At 44.7% G+C, this 24,376-nt stretch overlaps 1 protein-coding gene across 1 annotated transcript in view; it reads right to left on the bottom strand.

The window, feature by feature from the left end:
• Positions 1-24,376, bottom strand: part of RXFP1 (relaxin family peptide receptor 1) — a 1,416,786-nt gene that overhangs the window by 176,538 nt on the left and 1,215,872 nt on the right. Inside the window, exon 12 of the mRNA XM_069243319.1 lies at positions 7,728-7,799. Within this exon, the coding sequence (XP_069099420.1) occupies positions 7,728-7,799 (72 nt within the window). The remainder of the gene's footprint in view (positions 1-7,727; positions 7,800-24,376) is intronic.

Raw genomic sequence — 24,376 nt, 5'->3', positions numbered from 1 at the left:
TGTGGGCAAATATATACACTATGTGCGAATGACTCAAACCTTAATGTCAAGTTTGTACTTTGTGGTAATGGGAGTTTTCCATGTCGCACGGATTCGACCCAATATGGTCAGTTTCTGTTACACAGTAACTAGAATTGGGCGACAATTTAGCAGAAAGACAAATCGAGCAAAATCTGCAATTTAGTGGTTCTCCTGCTAAGCGCAATTGAGCTAAAAACACCCAAAACAATTCAGTAATCAACAAAAAACAAATGTATTTCAAGTGTGGCCCATCTGAAATTTCCAAAATTCCCAATCTGCCTGTTGCAAACTGGTAACCGCCTGTAGTTCACCTTTTTTGCCCACTGTATGTGGATGCGCACTCGGTGATGTTTGTGATTTCGTGATGTGATTTGCATCCAAGTGCCACAGAGAAAAAAAATCTCCTATTCTTCCTAATGACCACCTGTAACCCCACTTTGGAGAGAAGTTTGCAGAGTATTGTGTATTCGTCCCACACCAGCCTTCTTCCCTTCTGTAATAATGCCATATATTTCTCTCCACCCCATTTACCATTTAATAGCACCCATAATGCTACCATGGTTACCACCGTCGTGGTTGGGTCTAAGAGTCTCAAAGCTGACAAGACATAACATGTACAAGATGACTGAGTCGCCCTTAATGGCTCTACCATAAATAGTTCCAAATAAAACAACACACTTCCGTGAATGTGGACAAGAAAATGTTTCCCTTTTTAGAGAAATACAAAACACCACTTCATGTCTACAGTAATCTACAAATTATTATTATTATTTTTTTTAATTAGTTTATGTGATATCTGAGACAGGATAATATTAGCATTAATCCAATCATGATATCTGTTGGAAAGAACTACTGCAGGAACCCATTAACTTGACTATTTAACCAGTTGCGGCTCGCTGCGCATTAAATGGGCGGGTGGGCGCAGGTTTTTTTTACAAAAACATTACATTGAAAAATAAAATTAAAACTTACCTGCTCTGTCACACCGCTCCTCTTTTCTGGTCACTGCAGGCAGGCATAGGTTTCCAGGCTGCCCTGCGGACAATCCTTTCGCTGCTCAGAGCTGTGTTAGGATTGGCTGGAGCGCACAGCAACACAGTTCCAGGCTCGAGAGAGCAAAGTGCGCATGTGTGTTTGGCTGGGCCGAGAAGGCTGGCCAAACACACATGTGCACTGAGGGGAGTGCACAGTGCACTCCCCTCGTCCCCGTCATCCCGTTGGCCATGCCCCTTTAGGTACGAAAGGATAATAAACACGGTTTATTATCCTTTTGTTGTTAAAGTTTTGCAGCAGCTGCTGCTTGCGGGGGGAGGTGACACTCCTCCATAGTGGAGGTGCCGCTGCTGCTTTTAACCTAGACCTCAGCATGTTTTTAGGGGCATCCCTGGGCTGCACTGACAGACTATTCCATTTTTTAAAACCAGTCCATGGGTGTGCACCATGCCATCAGTGATGGTAGACTCAGGGAGCTCCAATTACACGCTATGTTTCTCTTAGCATCCGGGGTGCCCAGGCCCACCAGTGTGCAAGTCCCCTTGGTCCACTTATCTCACCTCCATAGGACTTATCTCAGGGATCCCTTCCAAATCAGCCCCGTAGGAGAGTAGGATGTGGCATAACTACAAAAATCTAAACAAAATTGTGATGTGTAGAGTTGAAAGCTTGCCTATATTTCTCCAAAGGACTTCATAGTTGACCCCTAACATACATCTCCTAACTTGAGATGCAGATCCCATCCCAACCCTTAAAGCCCTCCACACATGCCATCTGCCCTGGCCCTTGACCCTGTCATATTGGGGTTTCCAAGGTAGGCTTCCAGTCCCAGCTCAACAAGCGTTTGGCCACCCTCCAGGCCTGAAATATTGCTCTTGAAATGTCTGGTAGGTAGAGTGTGTGGGAACAGGGAGCCACATAGCATATCTATGACCCCATTACATCCTAAGAAAGAAAGTTCAGTGCAGAAGGGAGGTTCTGACAGCACCTGTTAAATTAGTCATTCAGAACCAGCAGCTGTGAGGTGCATTAGTTTGAACGCAAGTCAGCCATGCCCAACCCTCCATTGAAGGTGGAGTGGATGCATTTGCAAAAAGCAGTGCAGGGTGCTTGATTCGCCCAGAGGAATGTAGAGATCTTGGCCTCCAGTGTATGGAACCAGGTTTATGGCATTAACAGAAGGGCATTTTGGAATATGTAGAGGAAGCGCAACAAGACAATGTTTAGTGGGACATTCATCCATTTGATGAGTGTGAACCATTCAAGTAACCCATGGTCAGAGGTTAAGGCTCTCGGTTAGGCCCAGGACAAAGAATATGCATATGCCTCGATATTGAGAATTGAGCCTTCAAGTCGAGAGCAGGTCTTCACAGTTCATTGCATCATTGCTTCCAGTGAGAGATACCAGGGGGGACTTAGACCAATTTACTCACAGACTGGAGGCCTGACCGTAAAGGTGCAAGATATGCAAAAAGCCTCGGTACCAAGGAATAGCAGTATATCATCTGTGTAGAGGGCAATACAGTCATCCCTGTCATCTCTCTAGTAGAACCCCCAGATCTGGGCATTGCAACACTGCAAGCCATTCAATTTCTAGGGTGAATAGCAGGGGCAAAAGTGGGTAGCCCTGTCTGGAAAGAATTAGAAAGTACTCAGTTGACTGTCGCCTGCACCCTAGGTTGGGCGTATAACACCTGAACATGTGAGATTGTGACCCGAGTCTGAAACGGCTGTGTACTCCTGTGAGAAAGTTCTTGTCAAGGGAGTTGAATGCTTACTCGAAGTCAATGAGCATGAGTGCCATCAGGTCAATCAGAATATGTCAATGTGCCAAAACCTCCCACACTCTTCTTTCACAATGGGGCATATACCGGCACTGGTCCGGGTGTACCAGTGACCAAAGGACTTCGAGGATTCTATTGGTAAGTATTTTGGCATTGAGCTTCAGTTCACTGTTAATCAGGATGATTGGGCAATAGAAGGAGCACGGCTCTAAGGATTCCATGGTTTATGCAAGACCACAGTCATGGCCAGAACTATGTCCAACAGGAAGCACTCATTTTGGATGGATTCAATAAACATTGAAAGTAGGGAAGAGCAAGAAGTAACTGTGAAATGTTTGGTAGTATTCCACGTGGTAGCTGTCAGGCCCGGGGTTTTACCTGGTTTCATGTCTTGTAGACAGACCCTCCTCCAGTTCCTAGAGTTCCACAGGATGATACAGGTTAGGTCTGTTTGCTTTAGAGAGTACCTGCAACAAAATGACTGCAATAAGGGGCCTAGATGATACCCTATGGGGCCTCGGGGATGTGCTTATAACGATTCGTAGTAACTTGGGAATGCAGAGGCAAAGGGGGATCTGTATTGGCTTCTTCATTGGGACCGATCACACTTGGGATCATGTTGGATGCTGAGTCGTGCGTTGCCGACCAATACAGTAGTTTGCCAGATTTATCATCCTATTTATAGACCTTTAAGGTGGATGCCATCCAGCATTGTTGCGCCTCTTTGAAGCAAAGCTGGTAGATTGACCTCCCTCTCGAGGTGAAGGACCTGCGCCTCAAACTCCGTGACATGCTGCATCTTCTCCCTCTCTCAGCCCTTGAAGAACGACCTGGACCTCCCCCTCAGGTATGCCTTTCTGACTGCCAATAGCATTCCCAGGGATTCCACTGAAGCCAAATTCAACTTACAGTGTGTCTGGAGTGCCTGTACTAGGAATTGCGTGCATTCACTGTTGACTAGGCACCAGGTATTAAGCCACCAGATTGATCGAATTCCTTTCCCAAGTGGCCTCAGGTGGAGTAGCACCAGAGTGTGTTCTGAGATTCCCGGGACAGAATGTGAGCTCCTGATGTATCGAGGATATCAGTTGCAGGGAGAAAGAATAAACCTTTTTGAGATCTAGATTTGTGTGCTACGGAGGTATGAGTATATTCCCTGGTGGTTGGGTTGCAAGTGGGCCAAGTGTCACAAAGGCCCAGATTTCCCACCAATCTGTACAATGCTGTCTCTTTCCCCACCTCTGTATCTCTTTCTCTCCCACAGTAGTCAAGAAATTCAGCTGTGGCACCATCACTCCGTTAAAGTTTCCCCCTATAATCTTGACTCCATGTGGCAGCTCAAGAAAGCAAGATTCAAAGCTCTCTAGGATGGGCCCTTGAAGTTGTGATGGTGAATACACACTAAGTTGGTTGCATGCCTGGCTTTCGAACACCTATATTAATGCAAGATATTGTTTCTTGGGGTCTGTGGCCAATTGAGCCACCATAAATTGGAATTTTTGTGAAGTAAGATCGCCAACTCCTGGAACACAGTGTGTAGCTCATGTGATATAATCAGTAATAGCAGTATCGGGTCAGGCAAGGACATTTAGGGGGTAATTACAACTTTGGAGGAGGTGTTAATCCGTCCCAAAAGTGACGGTAAAGTGACGGCTATATCACCAGCCATATTACGAGTTCCATAGGATATAATGGACTCGTAATACGGCTGGTGGTATATCCGTCACTTTACTGTCACTTTTGGGACGGATTAACACCTCCTCCAAAGTTGTAATAACCCCCCTAGTCCCCAGTAAGTGGGATTCCTAAAGCATCAATACCGCTGAGCTGTGTCTTTTGGCGAACCCTAATACTGTCCTGAGCTTAATGTGATTGTTCAGTCCGTTCACATTCCAGGTCATAACCTTAAATTCATACATGACATGGTAGGTGGTAAGCAGTCTTCAGCCCCCGGAACGCCTGCCCACTCCTGTGACAAACTGATAAATGTCAGCCACAGGTCCCCTCAGGTGGAGGACTGCTGTGTGTTACATAATAGGACTGTGCTGTAAAAAAGGGTGTGGCTGTGAAGAACAATCAAGGACAACTGGACCAAAAGAATTTCCCCTTGTACTTCTCAAATTCCCCCACCTTGCATCCACCACAGAAGCGTTTGTCACCCCAAAAGAGAAGTAAATAAACAGTAATGTGGTGGTACATCAGTAGGATCCTTTGGTCCAGGCATCAAAGTAATCTACTAATTTAAGCCTAAAGACACTCATAGCCCACATCATAGACTTTTCTTCTTTCTGGAATCTATTGTTATGGGTTCAAGAGGATCAACATTTTTCCCATCTGGTTCAAAACCTTATTTATTGAGAGGCGGCAGAACGTTTGAACGTATTCATGTATACTTAAGTAAATATGCAGTTTTTCTTGGAATACATTCCTCCTCATCTCCGTATAGCCTAACTTTTCCTCTTGCACACTTTCCCTTTGTAGGTCTCAGCTAGCAGTCCCTATTTCCAATACACAACACGCTTATAGGGTGGGTTTTGGGTCATTTCCTTGCTCATGACTGTATGTCTTTGCTTTCTGTCTCATATCCCTATTAGTTATTTCCTCCCTGTACTTGTGTTTGTCCCACTCAGGAGCATTTCGGTCTCACAATGCTCTCATTGGATATTATATCCTTCCACTACTGACTTCAGACCTTCTTTTGCAGTTCCCAGAAGGGACTATTTCCTCTTACTGTCTCCCACTGCTCCCCATACCCTGTGTTCCCCACTCCCTCGGACTAGTGTCCTTTTGCACCCATCCCTCGTCATCTTATGCTTTTGCCAGTTTTTCTGCTCATTACGCTATCGGAGGGCAGCCATCTTAAATTTTGGTTTTTTTAGTATTTCCAGATACCGTAACTGACCACATATGTGCATATATGAGCGGGCATGGAGAATACCTGCAAATTGTTTTGTTTTATTTTAGCAGATGTCATTTAAAGATAGCTACTTACGCCAAAAAAAGCATTGCTGAAGCCAATTGGTTTCATGTCTGAGACTTGTTGGTGTTGCCAATGTTTATTATAAATTCCATACAGCATAGTTCAAGCGAGTTGTCTGCTTAAAGCAACATTGAGTTTACATCAAGAGATTATTTTAATAGCTTGACAAACAGATATGAGTTTGAAATGGGGAAATGGAATTTATATATTGAATTCGTTGAATATGAACATTTGTATGTGGTTAAGCATATAATAAAATTATATAAAGGTATAAGATACTTGGTAATAAAACATGTGCATTTACTTGTCACTTTTGTCTCTAGTATGTGCAATCAGAATAACCTATTGAATATAACAGAATACAAATTAGCTGAGAGCTTTCACTGGTGCAGACTTAGCGGGAAATGTATAAATGCCAATGAGATCATTTTGACCAATGAGGTGCACCTACTCCCTGATGCTAAAATCATTAGCATGAGTGGCTGTATCCTGATGCCCTCCTCTGCTTCTGTGCAGACCCGAGCGCCTGTTTTTATGTGCCTGCTTTTATGTGCCTACAGTGCGTATAGTCAATCCATTAACGAAGTATTTCTCCGCGTTAGAGCTTCATAATCAGGCAATACAGCTTGGAAATAGTGAGCAAGGATTGCCTCTTTCTGTGTCCAAGCTGTGCCGTCTTCTTACCCTTAGACATATCTGGTTAAAATAATTGACCTTACGCATTTCGAGCGCATAAAGAAAGACAGGCGCTCTGCCCCGCACTGATTCAGCAGAACTCAGCCAACGTATGGAGTGTGTTTTTACACTTGATGGTGAGGAAATAAATGAGCAAATATTTTTGCAACCGTTTTAGCACTTTATGCTCACACATTCACACAATGTTTTGCAGGGACAATCCAAGATCCACGAGCTACAGACTAGTGGTAACTGCCTGGGCAATACTGAAGCGAGAGCAGTTTTACACAGCTCCTGCTGGCAAACGGATGTCCGTCCTGGCACTAACTCAGAGGGGTCACCGACCCCACATGTGAATTCTACCAGCAGATAGTTACCCACTGCCGCTAATTTGACTAATAATCAAGGACAGAAGCTGTCTTGTTGATCGTCACGTGGTACGAGACTATTACCTGACTCACATCAAGGAAAGCATCATCTGTCAGAATATGACCCGAGTTATCAACATTCATTTGTTACATGAGAACACCTGGCCTATATGGAGCTACTGTATTCAATGGAGGCATTATGGTCGTACATAGAAAATACGCTTTATTGAGCATGATTTCCTACATTATAACATTTGCTTGGGTGACAGCGTAAAATGAATCTGTGATGATCATCCAATTCATAGGGAGCTAACTGCATGACCATTGACGCTAACAATGGCTTTATTCGCAAAGGACTGGGGGGGTCTCTCATGCCTCTGCGCACCTGTCCTTGACCATCCAAAATATCCCTTCACTGCAACGGCTTGCAGCTGGCGTGTCACATCAGGCCCAGTGATTAATTTGTAAATAAAAACGTGCCGGTGCCCAAAGCCCTCCTCTTAAATACGCGGCTGCTGCAATTAAATGTGCGAACACAGACTACTGAGGTAGCGTAATCCTGAAGCCATCTCGGGCCTCTTTACTCCATTTATAGCCACTCCCTGCCCCTTTAGATCACTCTTGCAGCTTTCTTCTCTCTCCCTTTGTAACGCTTTTTTGTTTTTCTCTTCCTCCGTCTTTCCCAAATGTGCCTTTTGCGCGCAATAAATGCTTGAGGCAGAAAATTAAGCGTCGGCCCTCAAAAATAAGTGCCGGTGCTCAGCACCGGAAACAACAAGAACAAATTAAGCACTGAGTAGAGAACAACCGAGCGCCATTTCCCTCCACTGTGTGTCTGATCTAATCCTTCAACATTTACAGCAAGTGCAATAAAAATTAAATGTAAAATACAATATTAAAGCTTACAATTGGGAGAGATCCTTCAAATCTTTCAATAGGGATGGTGAAAATATTTCTATGCTGTTGTCAGCCAAATCTCTGTGAAAACAGGACCAAAAAAAGTAACAATCACAAAATTATACAAGTAATAACAATCGGTAAACATTTGTGATTGCTAGTGGGGGACTATGTCCTTGTAGTTGTATAGAAAAATGCATTATTTTTAAATTAATGATGCTTTCAACATATTCCAATCAAAATAGAGGTGAACTAAACACTGAGGGGCCATATTTACAAGAAAGTGGCGCAGGGCAGCACAGCAAGTGACCTTGCTCTACAGCCCTATGCCGCTGGAATAGGTCCCAAGTGCATTGTATTTACGAAATACGGTGCATCACTGTCCCGTCCCTCTGTGCTGGTGCCGTATTGGCTGGCTAGCGCCAACGCAGGCACCCTTGCCCCTTGGTGCAAGGGTGCCTCCGTTGCATGCAGGATTGTTTTTGTGCAGAAAGGGACACCTTCCTGCACAAAAACAATCCATGGAGGTGTTTTTTATGTGTGCTCCAGAATGCAGCACACATAGAAAGAGGAGAAAACAAAGAGAAATTAAGATATTTCTCCTTGTTAAGCGCACCCTGGGGAGGCGTATGGTTTTGACACATTCCCGGGTTTACATGTCCTTGTAACTCTGGGAACACGTCAAAACTCATGGGTGTTGCATGGGAAAACCCATCACAACACCCATGGAACACCCCCTTGATGCTAAAAGGCAAGGCAGCGACTTGCGCTGCCTTGCTTTACTCCATATCTATGTGGCCATGAAAACCCATGCAAAGTAACTTTGTGTAACTTTGTGTGCCTCATCGATATATGTGAAAAAGGTACACAAAGGCAGTGCATGGGACTTGTAAATATGCCCCCAAAAATCTACATTTACACATTATTCATGCTCAGTGCAATAACCTGTGTTTTTAATTTGGACTTCAGGCACGCTTCATTATGGTAAAACTTGTGGCAATGCCATATCTGAATGACAAGTGGACATCATGATGGTCTTTTACTAGTACAAATGGTAGAAACAGTCGTATACAAGCAAATCATTACATACAGAGGTGTAAATTATGTGTAAATGACAAAAGAAAAGGTGTACAGTTCACATGTGTATGCTGTGTGCAACATTTGTGCTGCATGTGCGTCTTATGTACATGTCAATTGTGCATGTGTTGAAAAAAGTGGGTATACTCAGTGTAGTGTCAGAGAAGAGGCCAACAACAAGCAATGCAAATTTATTTTACACTGCCAAAGTAATACAACACACAGAATTTACAATCAGGAGAGCAAATGCTACACTTAAACTAATACTTAGCATACATGTGTAAGAACCTGGAAGTACGTTGTGTAGCAAGAGGGATGAATCAATCAATTCAGTATTTAGAAGATGTGCATATGAAGTGGTGGCATGTATAAAAAAAATATTGTGATGGAATAAAATAAAGCTTGAAAGATGCTAAAAAAGCATATGTTATCTTTCCCTACGAATTCCATACATTGTGCATATTTTAGTAAAATAGTTGTCTTAATTCTACATCAATGTAATACATCTATGTGCACATCTTATGGAACGCATACATACCTGTTCTCTTCTTTTTGCTTATCAAGTGATCTCCATAATGATAATAGTCTGAAATTTGTTAGAATGGGAGTGCTGGCCAGGAACTCCACCTCACTAGAGGTTTAGGGGATATGTGACAGCCTTTATTTGAAATCTAAAACAACATAAATACAGAATGTAGGAAAGTACCATCTTCCTTGGCATGTTACCCCCATTTTTACCTGTATGTCAGTATGTTTTTGCCTGTCTCACTGTGATCCTGCTGGTCAGGACCCCAGCGCTCAAAGTTTATGGCCTAATGTGTGTGTCTGTGTAGTGCTTAACTGTGTCCTTGAGGCTCTGCTAATCAGAACCTCAGTGCTTATGCTCTCTCTGCTTTTAAATTTGTCACTGTAGGCTAGTGACTTCATTTACCAATTTCAATTGGCACACTGTACCCCCCCTTATTAGTCCCTAGTATATGGTACCTAGGTACCCAGGGCATTGGGGTTCCAGGAAATCCATTTGGGCTGCAGCATTTATTTTGCCACCCATAGGGAGCTCAGACAAACCCTTGCACAGGTCTGCCATTGCAGCCTGCATGAAATAACGCACATGTTATTTCACTGCCATTTTCACTGCACTTAAGTAACTCATAAGTCACCTATATGTCTAACCTTCACTTGCTGAAGGTTAGGTGCAAAGTTACTGAGTGTGAGGGCACCCTTGCACGAGCAAAGGTGCCCCCACATAGTTCAGGGCCATTTCCCTGGAATTTGTGAGTGCTGGAACACCATTACACGCGTACACTACATGTAGGTCAATACTTACATGTAGCTTCACAATGGTATCTCCGAATATGGCGATGTAACATGTCTAAGATCATGGAATTGTCCCCCCATTCCGAATCTGGTCCAATTCCATGCATCCTGGGGGCTCCACCATGGACCCCCAGTACTGCCAAACCAATTCTTTGAGGCTTGCACTGCAGCTACAGCTACAGCTGCTGACACCTCAGAGACAGGGTTGGTTCTGCCCTCCTGTGGTCTGGGCAGCCCAGTCCCAGGAAGACAGAACAAAGCATTTCCTCTGACAGCAGGGTATTACACCTTCTCCCTTCTCACCTTCTCCCTTTGGAAATAGGTGTTACAGGCTGGGGAGGGGTAGCCTCCCCCAGCCTCTGGAAATGCTTTGAAGGGCACAGATGGTGCCCTCTTTGCATAAGCCAGTCTACACCGGGTCAGGGACCCCTTGTCCCCTGCTCTGGCACAAAACTGGACAAAGGAAAGGGGAGTGCCCACTCCCCTGTCCATCACCACCCTAGGGGTGGTGCCCAGAGCTCCTCCAGTGTGTCCCAGACTTCAGCCATCTTGCTTTGCAAGGTGTGGGGGCACTCTGGAGGCCTCTGAGTGGCCAGTGCCAGCAGGTAACGTCAGAGACCCCTCCTGATAGGTCCATACCTGATAAGGAAGCCAATCCCACTCTCAGGGCTATTTAGGGTCTCTCCTGTGGGTTCTCTTCAGATTCTACTTGCAAGTTTCCTTCAGGAATCTTCTGCAACAACTTTAGCGTCCTCTGACCTCGGATCAACCACAGCCTACTCCAAGAAACGCTGTAACTGCAACAAACTATCCTCAGGAGATACTTTTCTTCAGCAACCTCAGCTCCAAGTCAGCAACTGCAACAGTTTCCATGGTGTGCACGTTCTGAGGACTCCCTGTCTTCATCCTGCACCAGAAGGACCAAAGAAATCTCCCATGGGGTGATGGAGTCACTCTCCTGCTCCAGCAGGCACCTTCCAAGACGACGACCGGTACCCTTGGATTCCTCTCACAGCGACGAGCATGCTCCTAAGGACACAGACGGTAGACATCATCAACATAGACTGTCCTGAGGTCCTGCTGACGCAATTTGGAGGAGGTAAGACCTTGCCTTCCCAGAGAGCGACGGTACCCCTGTGTACTGCGTCTTCTTCACCTCCTGAGGTCTCTGTGCACTATTTTCAAAATTCCTTTATGCACAGCCTGTCCCAGGTCTCCAGCACTCCATCCTGTGACGCTCAACTCACTGAGTTGTTCTCTGGTGGTGTGGGACCTTCCTTTGTTGTGCTGCATCAACCGCATTTTGCACCTCCTTTGTCCCTATGTCCTGGGACCTCAGGGGGTGCTGGCTGGCATCCTGAGGGCTCTCTAAAGTGCTGAGAGCCCCCTCTTCCTCCTCACACAGGGTTGAGGCCCCCAGGTCCCTCCTGGGTCCATCCAGCACCATTTTGACGCAAAATGCACTTTTGTCGTAGCCAAGGGTTGTTGGCGACTTCCAACACGAAATCACATCTGCAACGATCTTCAGGTCGTGGGACATCCTTTGCATCACATAGGAACCTGCTGGCATCTTCCTAGGGTGTTTTTGCAGTCTTTGACTAACTTCTTTTGCACCCTCTTCTGGGTTGGCAGGGGCTCCTGTCCTTCCTGGAACTTCTTTCTACTTCTGGACTTGGTCCCCTTCCTTTGCAGGTCTTCAGGTCCAGGAATCCAGCAGTTGTTCTTTGCAGACTTGGTTGGCTACTGCAAAATCCCAATCACGAGGTGTAGAGAGTCCTTAGGAAACTTGCAGCACTTTACTCCTGCTTTGCTGGGCTCTGGGGTGGGGTAATTTACTTACCTTTACTGTATTCTTACTCTCCCAGCGATTCTGCACACACTACACTTGTCTAGGGGGGAATTTGTAATTCACATTCCACTTTCTTAGTATATGGTTTGTGTTGCCACTAGACCTTTTTTCTCCCATTGCAATCTATAGCATTTCCTATTGCTTGCATTGTTCTACGACTATTTACTTGTCTAATTCTGGTGTCTAGTGTATATATTGTGTATAATACTTACCTCCAGAAGGAGTATTGTCTCTAAGATATTTTTGGTACTGTGACACCCAAATAAATACCTTTATTTTTGGTAACACTGAGTATTGTCTTTACTTATGTATAAGTACTGTGTAACTATAAGTGGTATTGCAGGAGCTTTGCATGTCTCGAAGTTCAGCCTAAGCTGCTCCGCTACAGCATAAGCTGCTAGAACACTACTACATTTCACTAATAAGGGATAACTGGAACTGGTGTAAGGTGTCAGTACCCAAGATACCCACTACAAACCAGGCCAGCCTCCTACACAGAAGCAAAAAACGTTGAAAGCCTCATTATTTTTCTTTCTCCATATAAACTATTTCATATTTTATGGGGGTGCTGCAGCTCACCCATAACCTTTTGTCCCAGCTCTATTGCAGAGTGATCTCCTCCTTTTGCCTATGCCTCAACGTTGATATACAAACTTCATTTTTCTATAGTATAACATTTATGGGGTAGTGGCTGGCCAACGTGCCCTCTTGCTAAGCTGAAACCACATTCTTCTTGGCATCCTTGGTGTGGGAATATGAACTAGACCCTTTCCCTTGTGGTTGGTTTTGTGGGCCTTTGGAGAACTCCTTCTTTTTATCTCTCCCCTTTCTCCTCTGGTGGGAACCCTGACCACCCTTTTGGGAGTCACCCCCAGATACCTTGGTAGACACCCCAGTGCTGACCCAGGTGTCTGCCTCCTCAGCAAGCTTCCTTGGATCAGTCAGCTTGCTATCCTCCAGGTGTTGGTGCAGTTCTGTAAAACAATTATCAAAGATGTGCAAGTTGTACAGCCCATCAAAATAATTCACATTGCTGCCCTTCACCCAGCCTTGCAGTGCCTTACCAGCATACTCTACAAAATCTACACAGGTTTGTGGGTTGAGTTTGCAACTGGCCCTGAACTTTTACCTGTATCTTTCATGTGTCAGACCAAACTTCTTGATGGCCTTCAGTGCAGGGTAGTGGATCTGGTTCTTTCTCTCTAAAGTAAGAAGGGTGTCCCGTGCCACAAGAGCATTTTTTGTGCATATCTCCTCCCCAGAATTCCTCTTGCTCTTAAAGCCACTGTGTGCTCTTAAAGCCACCTCGTGGGCTGCCAACCACATATCTATGTCATACCCGCACTGAAACTGGGCGACACATTTTTTGGGATGTGGACTTTGGAATAATTTGCAGGCACTTCTGATATGCTGCCACCATTTCCATTGCTGGACCCTACGTCCAGGGCTTCTATATCCAGCTCTCTCAAACTGAGCTCATGGGCTAATTTCCTCTCCAAACAAGCCAGTTTTTTCTCCTCACAGGTCTGCTCCAATCTGACAAGCTCCAATCTGAGTTTTCTTTCCTCCGTTCTGTCAACCAGCTTCTCTGGTGACAGGTTTCTAGAAGAGACACTGCGCTGGAAACTGTTTTTGCAAACTGTTGGTCCTTTCCACAGGCGGTTCCATTTCCTCATGGGAATCCAGGATCAGGTCCTCCTCTTCCAGACTCTCTGAATCTCTTGCTCCTCCTTTGCGATATCCTCCCCCTCAACGTGGGCCTCAGTCCAGGCTTCCAAGGGTTTCTGTAGTTCCACCTTCCTAGTGAAACCCTTCGTAGACACTTGAAAGTCCTTACCAAAGTCATTCATCTGTTGCACATTGTAAGATTCCAACGTGGTCAGCTCAGAGTTAACAACTGCAGGTACAGGTTCAGCCTCTCAACAGCGAGACATAATTTATCCGAAAAATTCTAAATGTCCAATTAGGGAGTATTGAAAAATCAATGCTTGTTGGATGCAGCTGGGGGAAAGACTCTAAGCCCAAGGATTCCCCACCATGAGGAGGACACCATGTCATCTTTCGCGCCAGAGGCGCTTTAACTGAGACCTGCTAATCCTGCTGCAAGGGATGTTGGATGTAGCTGTGGACAGGACTCTAAGCCCTAGGATTCCCCATATGTGAAGAGGACCGCCATGTCATCTTTTGCGTGAGGAAGTGCTTTAACTGGAACCCACTACTCCTGCTGCCAGAGACGCACCCGGGTGCATGCCTGGGGAAAGACCGGGTCCATCTGCGCCTGTCAGAGCCCGGAAGAGGCTGGGTTGGGCCCATCCTCTGATGATGAGTCTTTTAGGGTGAACCTTTTATTCTTTTATAGCCCCCAGTAGATAAATTGCGCAGGAAATGGGGAAGAGGAAAACCCTGGGTGGCCCTTCCAAAGCTTTGCCTTCTCCTAAATCAACTAGCATTGATAAAATGTTGCAGAGGGCTATGGGGATCATTTTACTGAAATAGAGCTCACTGAGAGGAGGCTGTCACTGGGTTGTTATTGTGATCAAGCTACAGGAGGATATTCATTATTAAATGCTAACCAGTCTGTCTCTAGCTCTGTGCTTGACTGCTCTGTGTTATGTACTGAGCCATTACGTAATGGGGATAAGGACTTGGTACCTGGAGTAATTGGGGCACGTCCTCTGTTTGCCCCAAGGGCCTTGTATGCCACCAGAGCCGCCAGTGCCCCAAAATTACACTACTCTAAGCATGCTGCTGATTCGGCAGCAGAACAAAGACATGATATGGGCAAGGAAGCGGGTGCTTCGAGCGCCTAGTATTCTGATAATATTGGCAGGGGTCATTCAGAACATCATGTCCTTGGAAGCGAGTAAGAAATTGAAATCCTGCTGCAGGAATTTAAAGAGATTGGGTTCAAGGAACTCCGCCCTATATGTGGTTGGCTAGAGGCCATTGAAAAAGGCTTAGACACTGTTCTGTTATGTCAAAACCAGATGCTTACATCCTCACATTATGTGGCACATACAAGGGGGGGTGCCAGAATCCTGTAACTGACTCATCTGCTAGCGTAGCTCAAACAGACATTCCCCTACAGAATACAACGCTGGAGTCTGTACCTATTTTAACTAAGAAATGTTATTCACAGTGTGTTGCTGATGGTGGCCAGATCCCACTTCTCAGGGGCTCAGATTGTGAAGTGGTGTCAGCACCAGTTAAGGAGAATGGGGCTGGGAGGAATTTAGAGTGTGATTATCACCGGATTTCTAGGAAGAGGCAACCCATGATCAATCTACCACCAGCCTCATGCCCATATGTGATAATTTTAGTAGAGGTTCTGCAACTACTAGATGACCAGAAGGAGGGGCAAAGTGAATTGCGTAATAAGTGTATCAATTGGTTAGCTATCCACAGGCATTTTTTTCCATGTATGGCTAATTAAATTCTCCTCACACGCCGGGTGAGTTGGGTGGGTTCCAGCTGTAAGGCTATAACCGGTGGCTATAATATCATTAATTTTAGACCCCCCTATATTGTTCTCCCATAGGACGTTGCACAAAGGAATCTGCTGTGAGTTAATTGCCGTTGGGGTATTTTTCTGAATGTAGAATGAGAGTGAGAAAAGAACAGCCATCATTGAAGTCATCTAATAGGACTAATTGCATCCAAGACTTAATGTTAAGGCCAACTGGGCCCCTAGAAGGGATGAATTTCTCCTTCCACTCGCCAATCGCTATGACATTCTGGATAGGGTGAATTAACTTGCTAGTGGGGGGCCCTACTCAGAGGTTGGAGGAGTGGATTAGCGATGATAAAGGGACTCTTAATTCCTGTGGGGAGACAAGTTTGACAGACTAAAAAGGGGCTTATTGCTGTGGGTGACTTACGAGATGTGACACAGGCTGCAGAGGTAGGTAATGGGTCCTTAAGTGTGGCCAGGCCTACACACTTACCTACTCTGGCTGTATCCCCTATTACTAACCAGGTGACCTCTGTTGTTCGGATTTGTGGTACTGAAGCTTCTTATTCAGATGCTGCTAGACCTAGGCTAAGGCCTTTGGACATAGGCTCCCAAATTGTGACTGGTGGTGTTATAAACCCTGTGAATTGCTTTGACAATACTAGATCTAGACTAAGTTCCCCATTCGTAGACCCCTTGAGTGTGGCAAATGTTGAGTCAACCCCTATTTATAGCTGTGAGGCTAAAGGGGGCCTCCAAAATCAGGAACAGAGTCAAGTAAATGGCTCACAGGTTGCAGATTTGTTATTATCATGAAACATTGCAGGGCTTGTTGCCAAACATAACATCTCTGAATGGACCAGGTTTATAGATTTCTATGCCATATGTTTGTGTTTAGGAAACCTGGGATCTCGGACCACAGCATCGTTTAGGGTTTGTTAATTTTAGTAAGATGGATACATCTTCACCTCTCTGGGGGACTGACCATCGGGTTTATACAAGCCTTCGATGCACGGCTAGTGAACTCTCGGTTCCCTCTCCAGACATTTTGTGCCTCTGTTTGAACACTGGGTCTGATAAGATTTATCTGTACAATGTGTATATAAGGCAGAGTTTAATGGCCCACTGTGCTTAGTTTGCCTGAGACAATGACGGGTATCTAGGCCAAGGTCATGCTAAGTCACAGGAGCTGCCTAGCTGCCCAAGGGACTCATCTGGAAGGACTGCTGCCCTGATGTTGCCCTGCTGACCTCTGACTTTGCTGGAAGGACTCTGATTTCCCCAATAGTGCTCTCCAAGGGCTTGGATTGAGCTTTCCTTCTGTGTCTGAAGTCTCAAGACCAACAAAGACTTCATCCCTTCAAGAAACTCCTTGTGCATTGAAAATTAACTCAATGCCTGCAGAAATTGACGCAGAGCCTGCATCGTAACTGATAAATCTCCACACAGCTGACCAGAACAATGCAGCACCAACTTCCTGACCGGAAATTCGATGCAGCACCTGCTTTGCGATGGAAAATTGGACGCATTGGCTACCAGACTGACACAGCGCCTGCTCCCAGATTGACACAGCGCCTGCTTCTTCTTCCAGTGCATCAAAGATTGTAACACATCGTCCCTGGGCATCAGAATATCTCTCCGCATCGCAGTGAGGAACCAAAACTGTGCGCCAAAAAACTACGTAAACCCCGTGCAGCGTGGAAAGAAATGATGCATCATCGTTGCCGCATCGGAAAATCTGAAGCAACACCTTATTTTTCTACGCTTCTCCTCCTGCGGTCTCCATGTGTCTAAGGATTGAGACTCTTTTAAAACTTTTAAAAGTGATATTTCAACTTGTGCTTATTGGATTTTTGTTGTTTTGACCTTATTTTATTCAGATGAATATAACCTATTTTTCTAAACCTGTGTGGTGTATTTTTGTGGTGCTTTCACTGTGTTACTGTATGATTTACTGCACAAATACTTTATACATTGCCTTCTAAGTTAAGCCTGACTAGTCAGTGCCAAGCTGCCAGGGGGTGGGTACAGGATAATTTGGATTGTGTTGTGACTTACCCTGACTTGGATTGAGGTCCCTACTTGGACAAGGGTATACACCTCTGCCAACTAGAGACCCCATTTCTAACAATACCCTTCTAATATCTAAATCACCTATGAGATTGCAAAACATCTTAGTTCAGTTTGAAAGTTTTTGTGAGTGGAGGGGCTTAGAAATCAATGTCGAAAAGACCAAATATATGATAATAAACCCAGATTGGGGCACTGAACAAGCCCTCAACTTGCAGGGGTCCCTTTAGGACGGGTTTGTGTGTTTTAATATTTGGGCTTGACCCTGACAGAGAATTCAGAATGGAATGCACACATTGAAAAAAGAAAGTTGAAAATGGTACAATTCTGGGAGCCCATCATGCCTCTTCTTTTTGACCCTTAGATCCTCCCATACAAATATATAGATCGCAGGGTTTAGAGACTGCCCTTTATGGGGCCGAACTTTGGGGGCACCTGGATGTAAATAAAGTTGCTGTTGCTGAGAATTGCTTTTTTTGTGCCAGCTAGTGGGTCTTCCTGTTAGTACCCCTCTATTACCATTGGGCCTTGATTTTGGGCGTTTTGCCCTTTAAAGAGGGAGCGGAGGTTAGGTCCTTATTATTTTGGCAAAGACTCTGGGCAGCTCTTGAGTTATTCCCCTATCGGGAAGCTGTAAGGTATGTAATAAGTCTCCCAGGATCTAAATCACTTCCTTGGTTTAGATATGTTAGAGATACCCTTTCTAATGTAGGTTGTAGTGATTTACGGTCGACTTTAGAGTCTTCCCCACGTACAGGGAAGGCGGTGCAAAAAAAGAGGTATCAGGAACTTAAAAAGGGCCAAATCTTAGCAAGCTCCCTGAATGGTGTGTTGTCGTCCTCATTCCTTCAGATTAAGGACGTATTCTGCCAGGAATTCTGTTGGATGAAGTAGAACCTGCACTGGCAAGGGAACTGTTCCTGCAATTTAGGTACAGTACGCTACCAATGTATTTTTATACCAGCAAATGGGCACATAAGAAGAATTCTGTCTAACGCTTTTGTGTCCTGTATGGAGCAATTAAGTAGATAGTAGATCATATCTTATTTTTTTGCCTGGCCTACGTAAAGTGCAGAAAGATCTGCATTCTCCCTGTGTGTCAATCATTAGGGGTTAGAGAATGTCAAACTGCCCTCCGAATACTGAAAGCTGACATCAGACGTCACTTCGTTTTTGCTGTCTCCCGGTTTCTGCTAGCAATGTGGAGAACAAGGCAACGCGCACACCTGCAGTAATTGGTATCAATATAATGATATAGATCTTTTAACTGTGAAAACCTGTGGTTATTGATTCATTTCTGTAATAATGCACTCTATTGTGATCTATATTATAGCACTGAAGTATTGTATGATACCATTTTATACACTGGAATTTGTTTATAGTCCTCAAGTTTAATAGGGTTTTCTATAAATCATATTTTAATCAAATTGTGTTCATATGGGCTTATGTTCTTTTTTGATTTACTTAAGTCGGAGCTTTGCTCTTTCTAATTGTATATATTTATTTATGATGTTTTAATTATATTGTGCTTTTATGATCATAATGATTGAAATAAAGTAACTTAAATGAAATGAAAAAATCCAAAAGGAAAAATGCCAATTGGTATAGGTCAGGCAAAAATAGGAAGGGTAGATGTAAGTATGGAGTTGTAGTGTACACAGAATTATGTGGTATTGCACAAATACAAGTCCTATCCTCACCGCTGATCACCAATGTTAGATATGGGGTTTCTGGTTGACTAGGGTATACACCTAAGCCAGGCAGAACCCACAACTCTAGTCAGGGTAAGTTAGATACACACCCTAAATTATTCTGTACTCACCCTCTGGTAGCTAGGTGGGGAATAGTCAGGCTTAACTTAAGAGGCAATGTGTAAATTATTTGTGCAACACTCAGGCAATAATCACAGTAGGACACCATGAACGAAAGAGAGAATCCACATGGGATTATAAAAATATAGGCACTTTCCTTATAGATTTAAAAAGATATACGACCGGATCCTCAAACATCCAATTAGTAAATCACTAGAGATACTCATAAATAAAGTGAGGAACAGACAGTGCTGTGAACATTAATACGGATTCAGTTTGTGTGATTGTTTTTGTTGTAAAGAATGCGTAGTGTTAGAAATTGGGCCTCTAGTTGGCAGACGTAATGCTTGTCCAAATAGGTGTTGAAGTTTAGTAGCGATTAGATTAAGCATTAGCAGAAGACATCTTGTATTTAGCAACTATTGTGAACATTTCGCGGAATCCATTTTGTATTCATGGCAGACATTTTCTCTGGCACATGCTGCCATGTGCTCTGTCCTACCTTCCTGTTAACTACTCTTGAAAATCTGTCTAGTGACAAGTTATATTTAGCATCTCCCACTTTCGCACATGCCCAGTAAGGTCTGCAGCTGTTAGTCCTTGAAGTCTTGCTTCTATAATTGTACCACCTCCTTTTAGCCCCTGCATGGGTATAAAAGGACCATGTTCTCTCAGTTCAGTGTGCTACTTCAAACATTACCGAAGGGTGCTGTTTGAACTGTAGTACCACCTCATGAGGTTTAATAAACGTTGTCTTCTATTTCAGTTTCTGTGCCAACTTCTTCCTATATGGTCTGAGGACTTTGTGCAGAGAAAGGCGAACCCCTTGCACTAGTAGGCCTTGCTGAAGCTTACTTCAACAAATTGGTGCCCGAACAGGGACTCATCGGCGACTCGGACGCCCGACGGCTTGGTCGCGACGAAGGATTGGGATCTCGGTGCGGACGATCGATGCCTGAGGAGACCCGAGTCTTGGCAACCACGGCGTTTTTCCCTTCCTTCTGACTTGACCATCCAGGTGGCGCCGGTCCTCGAATGAGATCCTTTTTGTTCATTAGTCGTGCAGTGACCATTTGGTCGATTTTAGAACTTGGCAGTTGGAACCTGGACGACCTGTGATTGGTAAGAGCCGTTTTACGGCACTTGCTGTGGGTTTTGATGCCTTTGTTTGGTAATGAAGTTTAGCACTACTTACTGTGGCACTCGTGTTTTGGGTGACTAGTCAATTTGTGTCCTTTGAATTGATATATAAATTGCAGGTAATGAGGAGAATTTTCTCCAATTTAATTTTGATTTGAACGGCACTTTAAGTGCTACTTTGATTATAATACTGCATATTCTGCACTATTTTTGGCATGCCTGTTTTTTTAGCGCACTTCGTAGGATGTGTTGCTTTTGTAATGGTACCAATTTGAGACTGGAAGAATCGCAACCAGCACCCCCAGAGGGGACGCCCAATAGAGATATGTATGTTAAACATGTTCTTTCTTCTATAATGTACAGCACATTATGGAATAAATACACTCGTGCGGATCCTGAATTACGTTGGCCTATGCATGGGTCATTTGCTTTGCGAAAGATTGAGTATGTGGAACAATGTATGTATAAGCGAAAGTCTAGGCAAGATATGTTTGACTGTGTATGAATGTGGGAGAAATAAGTGCGTGGACGAGTGAAGCGTGAGCAAGCCTTGCTTGAGAAAGAGCAGCGGAAGAATGTATATGTGAAAGCATTGGAAATGAGAAAGAAAGAAATAAATTAATTAAAGGAGCTAGAAGAGAAAGAACGTAAATTACAGGTAACTGGCCAATACACCGTTAGGCAACCTCTCTATCCTATCCTTAATAAACCACACGATGATTTTTTGTTACTAGATCGCCCTCCACCTCCATATGTCGTTCCTTCTGCCCCTCATGAGTTAGCTAAGGTCTCCGATTCGGAGCAACAGAAGATACGAGACAGTCACTCTATGTTGCCTGCTGACCGTGCGTCTGAGCTTAGATCTATTGCTCGTAAAACAATTTGTAGCGTTGTCTCTGCTTCTGAACTTTTAGACAACATGAAAGGGTGGACAGAAAAGGAGCAGCTATATATTTACTGAGGCATTTGGCACAGAAGTTACTGAACTATATCGGAAATATTCTGATGAGTTAGAGCCCGATGATGTAGCAGCTGATCATAAGCAAATGAGTGATGGTCTTTTTGTTTTCTCCCAGGTGGCTGATGCAATCAGGCGTTTTGTGAAATTATGTGTTGCAGCAGACCGTTTGCGAGAGGAGAAAAGGGCCGTGGACGTAGTTGCACGGACATCTCAGACTGGCGGGGTGCAAGCTTCCATCTTTTCTGTTGATCCTAAGGGTTATTTTATTTATAATTGGGTGTATACTCCTTGGAATAGGGAAGATGTAATGGCACTTAAAATAGCATTACTTGACCCACGGAAAAATACAGCCGCCTTTTATGAGGAAGTTGAGGGAGCAATTAGTTCTTGTACTATGACTTTGGACAACTTGATTCTTTTGTTTTGTTTGAAGGTGTGGCTCTCATACAATATGTCGATGATATTTTGTTGGCAGCTGATACCCCTGAGCAATGTGAAAAGTGCACTTTGTCCTTACTTTCTTTTCTTGCTTCACACCATCATAAAGGCGGTGATTCTAACCGCGGCGGGCGGCGGTCGCCGCCCGCCATGCGGTTACCGCCAAAAGGCCGCCCGCCAGCACAGCGGGAAAGACCCAGCAACGATGAAGCCGGCTCCGAATGGAGCCGGCGGAGTTGCTGGAGTGCGACGGGTGCAGTAGCACCCGTCGCGAATTTCAGTGTCTGCTAGGCAGACACTGAAATTCTTTTTGGGGCCCTCTTACGGGGGCCCCTGTAGTGCCCATGCCATTGGCATGGGCACTGCAGGGGCCCCCAGGGGCCCCACGGCACCCCCTACCGCCATCCTGTTCCTGGCGGGAACAGGATGGCGGTAGGGGGTGTCAGAATCCTCCGCCGCCATGCGGATTCACACGAGCAGCGGAAAACCGGCGGGAGACCGCCGGTTTTCCGCATCTGACCGCGGCCGAACCGCCGCGGTCAGAATGCCCTGCGGGGCACCGCCAGCCTGTCGGCGATGCTCCCGCCGACCCTGGCCCCGGCGTTCTCAGACCGCCGGGGTCAGAATGACCCCCAAAGTGTCACGAAAGAAATTGCAATATTGTAGACCAAAGGTAACCTATTTAGGTCACCTTTTGTCTAGGGAGGGTCGTGCACTTACATCAGATCGTATTTAAGCAATTTAAGACACACCAGTACCCTCTACTCAGAAAGATGTTTGCGCATTCCTTGGTCTTCCTTCTTTTTGTAGGCAATGGATACTAGGGTTTTCACACATTGTCAAACCTTTACTAACACTTTTGACTAAAGATACTCCAATGCCCCTCCCATGGACAGATGAATGTGAGACTGCTTTCCGGCAGCTACGACAAGCCCTTTGTTCAGCACCAGTGTTAGGTATTCCAGATTACATGAAGCCTTTTGCACTTTACGTACATGAGAAAGATGGATATGCATTGTCAGTTTTAGTACAGACACATGGCGATAAGCAGCGTCCCTGTGCATATTTTTCAGCAGTACTTGATCCTGTCACTCGAGCGTTGCCTGGGTGTTTTCGTTCAGTTGCGGCAACAGCTGTGTCAATACGTCAGAGTGAAGGGATAGTTTTGTCACATAAGCTGTTGGTGTTAGTACCCCATGCGGTTGATGCTCTTTTAAATCAAACAAAGACACAACATTTAAATAGCGCTCGCCTGATAGGATATGAATTGACATTGCTGGCTCCTCACATTACACTGAAGAGATGTGCAACACTAAATCCAGCCACTTTGTTGCCATATCCGGTGACTCAGCCTCAGTCACAAGAAACACATAATTGTATATTACTTACCGAAGAACAGATAAAGGGTCGTATTGATTTACAAGATACGCCCCTTCCAGATGTAGACGGGGAATTGTGGGTTGATGGGTCTTGTTTGAAGTTGCCAGACGGTACGACCTCAGCTGCATATGCAATCACCACAATACACACAGTAGTGGAGACAGCTCGTATACCACAGAAGTCAGCTCAAGCAGCTGAACTAATAGCTTTGACACGAGCATGTGAGCTTAGTACTGACTTATGTGTGAACATTTATACAGACAGCCGCTATGCTTTTGGAGTGGCTCATGATTTTGGTTTTCCTTGGAAGGAGAGAGGCTTTCTCACATCCCACGGGATGCAGATAATGCACAGAGAATTAGTGCATAATCTCTTGACTGCATTGACATATCCAAAGAAACTAGCTATTGTAAAATGTAGTGCACACAAGAAAGTGACCGATAAGATAGGGCAAGGTAATGCTCTTGCGGACCGCGTAGCACGTGAGACTGCGATGCAGCGAAGTACTACTTCTATGTATGTAGTGAAGTCACAAGCTAAACGTTGGCATAATGCTAGACAAGACATATTATATATACAGAAATCTGCTTCTGTGAAAGAATGTGAGCAATGGTCTGAAGAAGGAGAATTGGATGATGAGGGCTGTTGGCGGAATAAGCAGATGGATAGATGGAAATTGCCTATAGCTTTTGTACAACCTATGGTTCAGATGGCACATGGGCTGGCACATGTTGGAGCTTCAACAATAACAAAGTTGCTTACGCAAGTTTGGGAGCATCCAGAAATTTCCAGTACAGCTAAGAGAGTAGTATAGTCTTGTTTGATCTGTTTACAATACAATCCTGGAAAAGAGGCACATACTCCTGCGGGAGGGTTTGCTACACCAACTGCACCTTTTGAAGTTCTACAAATGGATTATATTCAGCTTGAAAGCTGCAACAAATTAAAGTATGTCTTGGTGGTGGTATGTGCCTTCAGTAAATGGATAGAGGCATACCCCACAAAGGATAATACTGCCATTACCACAGTGAAGGTGCCTTTGAAATAATTTTTCCCTAGGTTTGGTGTTTTCAGACTTTTATGGGATGATAACGGACCCCATTTTGTTAGAGAAGTTATTAAGTATGTCCTGAAAGGATTAGGGATCAAACAGAAGTTCCATGC

The sequence above is a fragment of the Pleurodeles waltl genome, chromosome 1_2 (genome assembly GCF_031143425.1).
Source record: "Pleurodeles waltl isolate 20211129_DDA chromosome 1_2, aPleWal1.hap1.20221129, whole genome shotgun sequence".
Lineage (NCBI taxonomy): Eukaryota > Metazoa > Chordata > Amphibia > Caudata > Salamandridae > Pleurodeles > Pleurodeles waltl.
The sequence above is the reverse complement of the archived record's forward strand: the minus strand, read 5'-3'. Positions and strand labels throughout refer to the sequence as shown.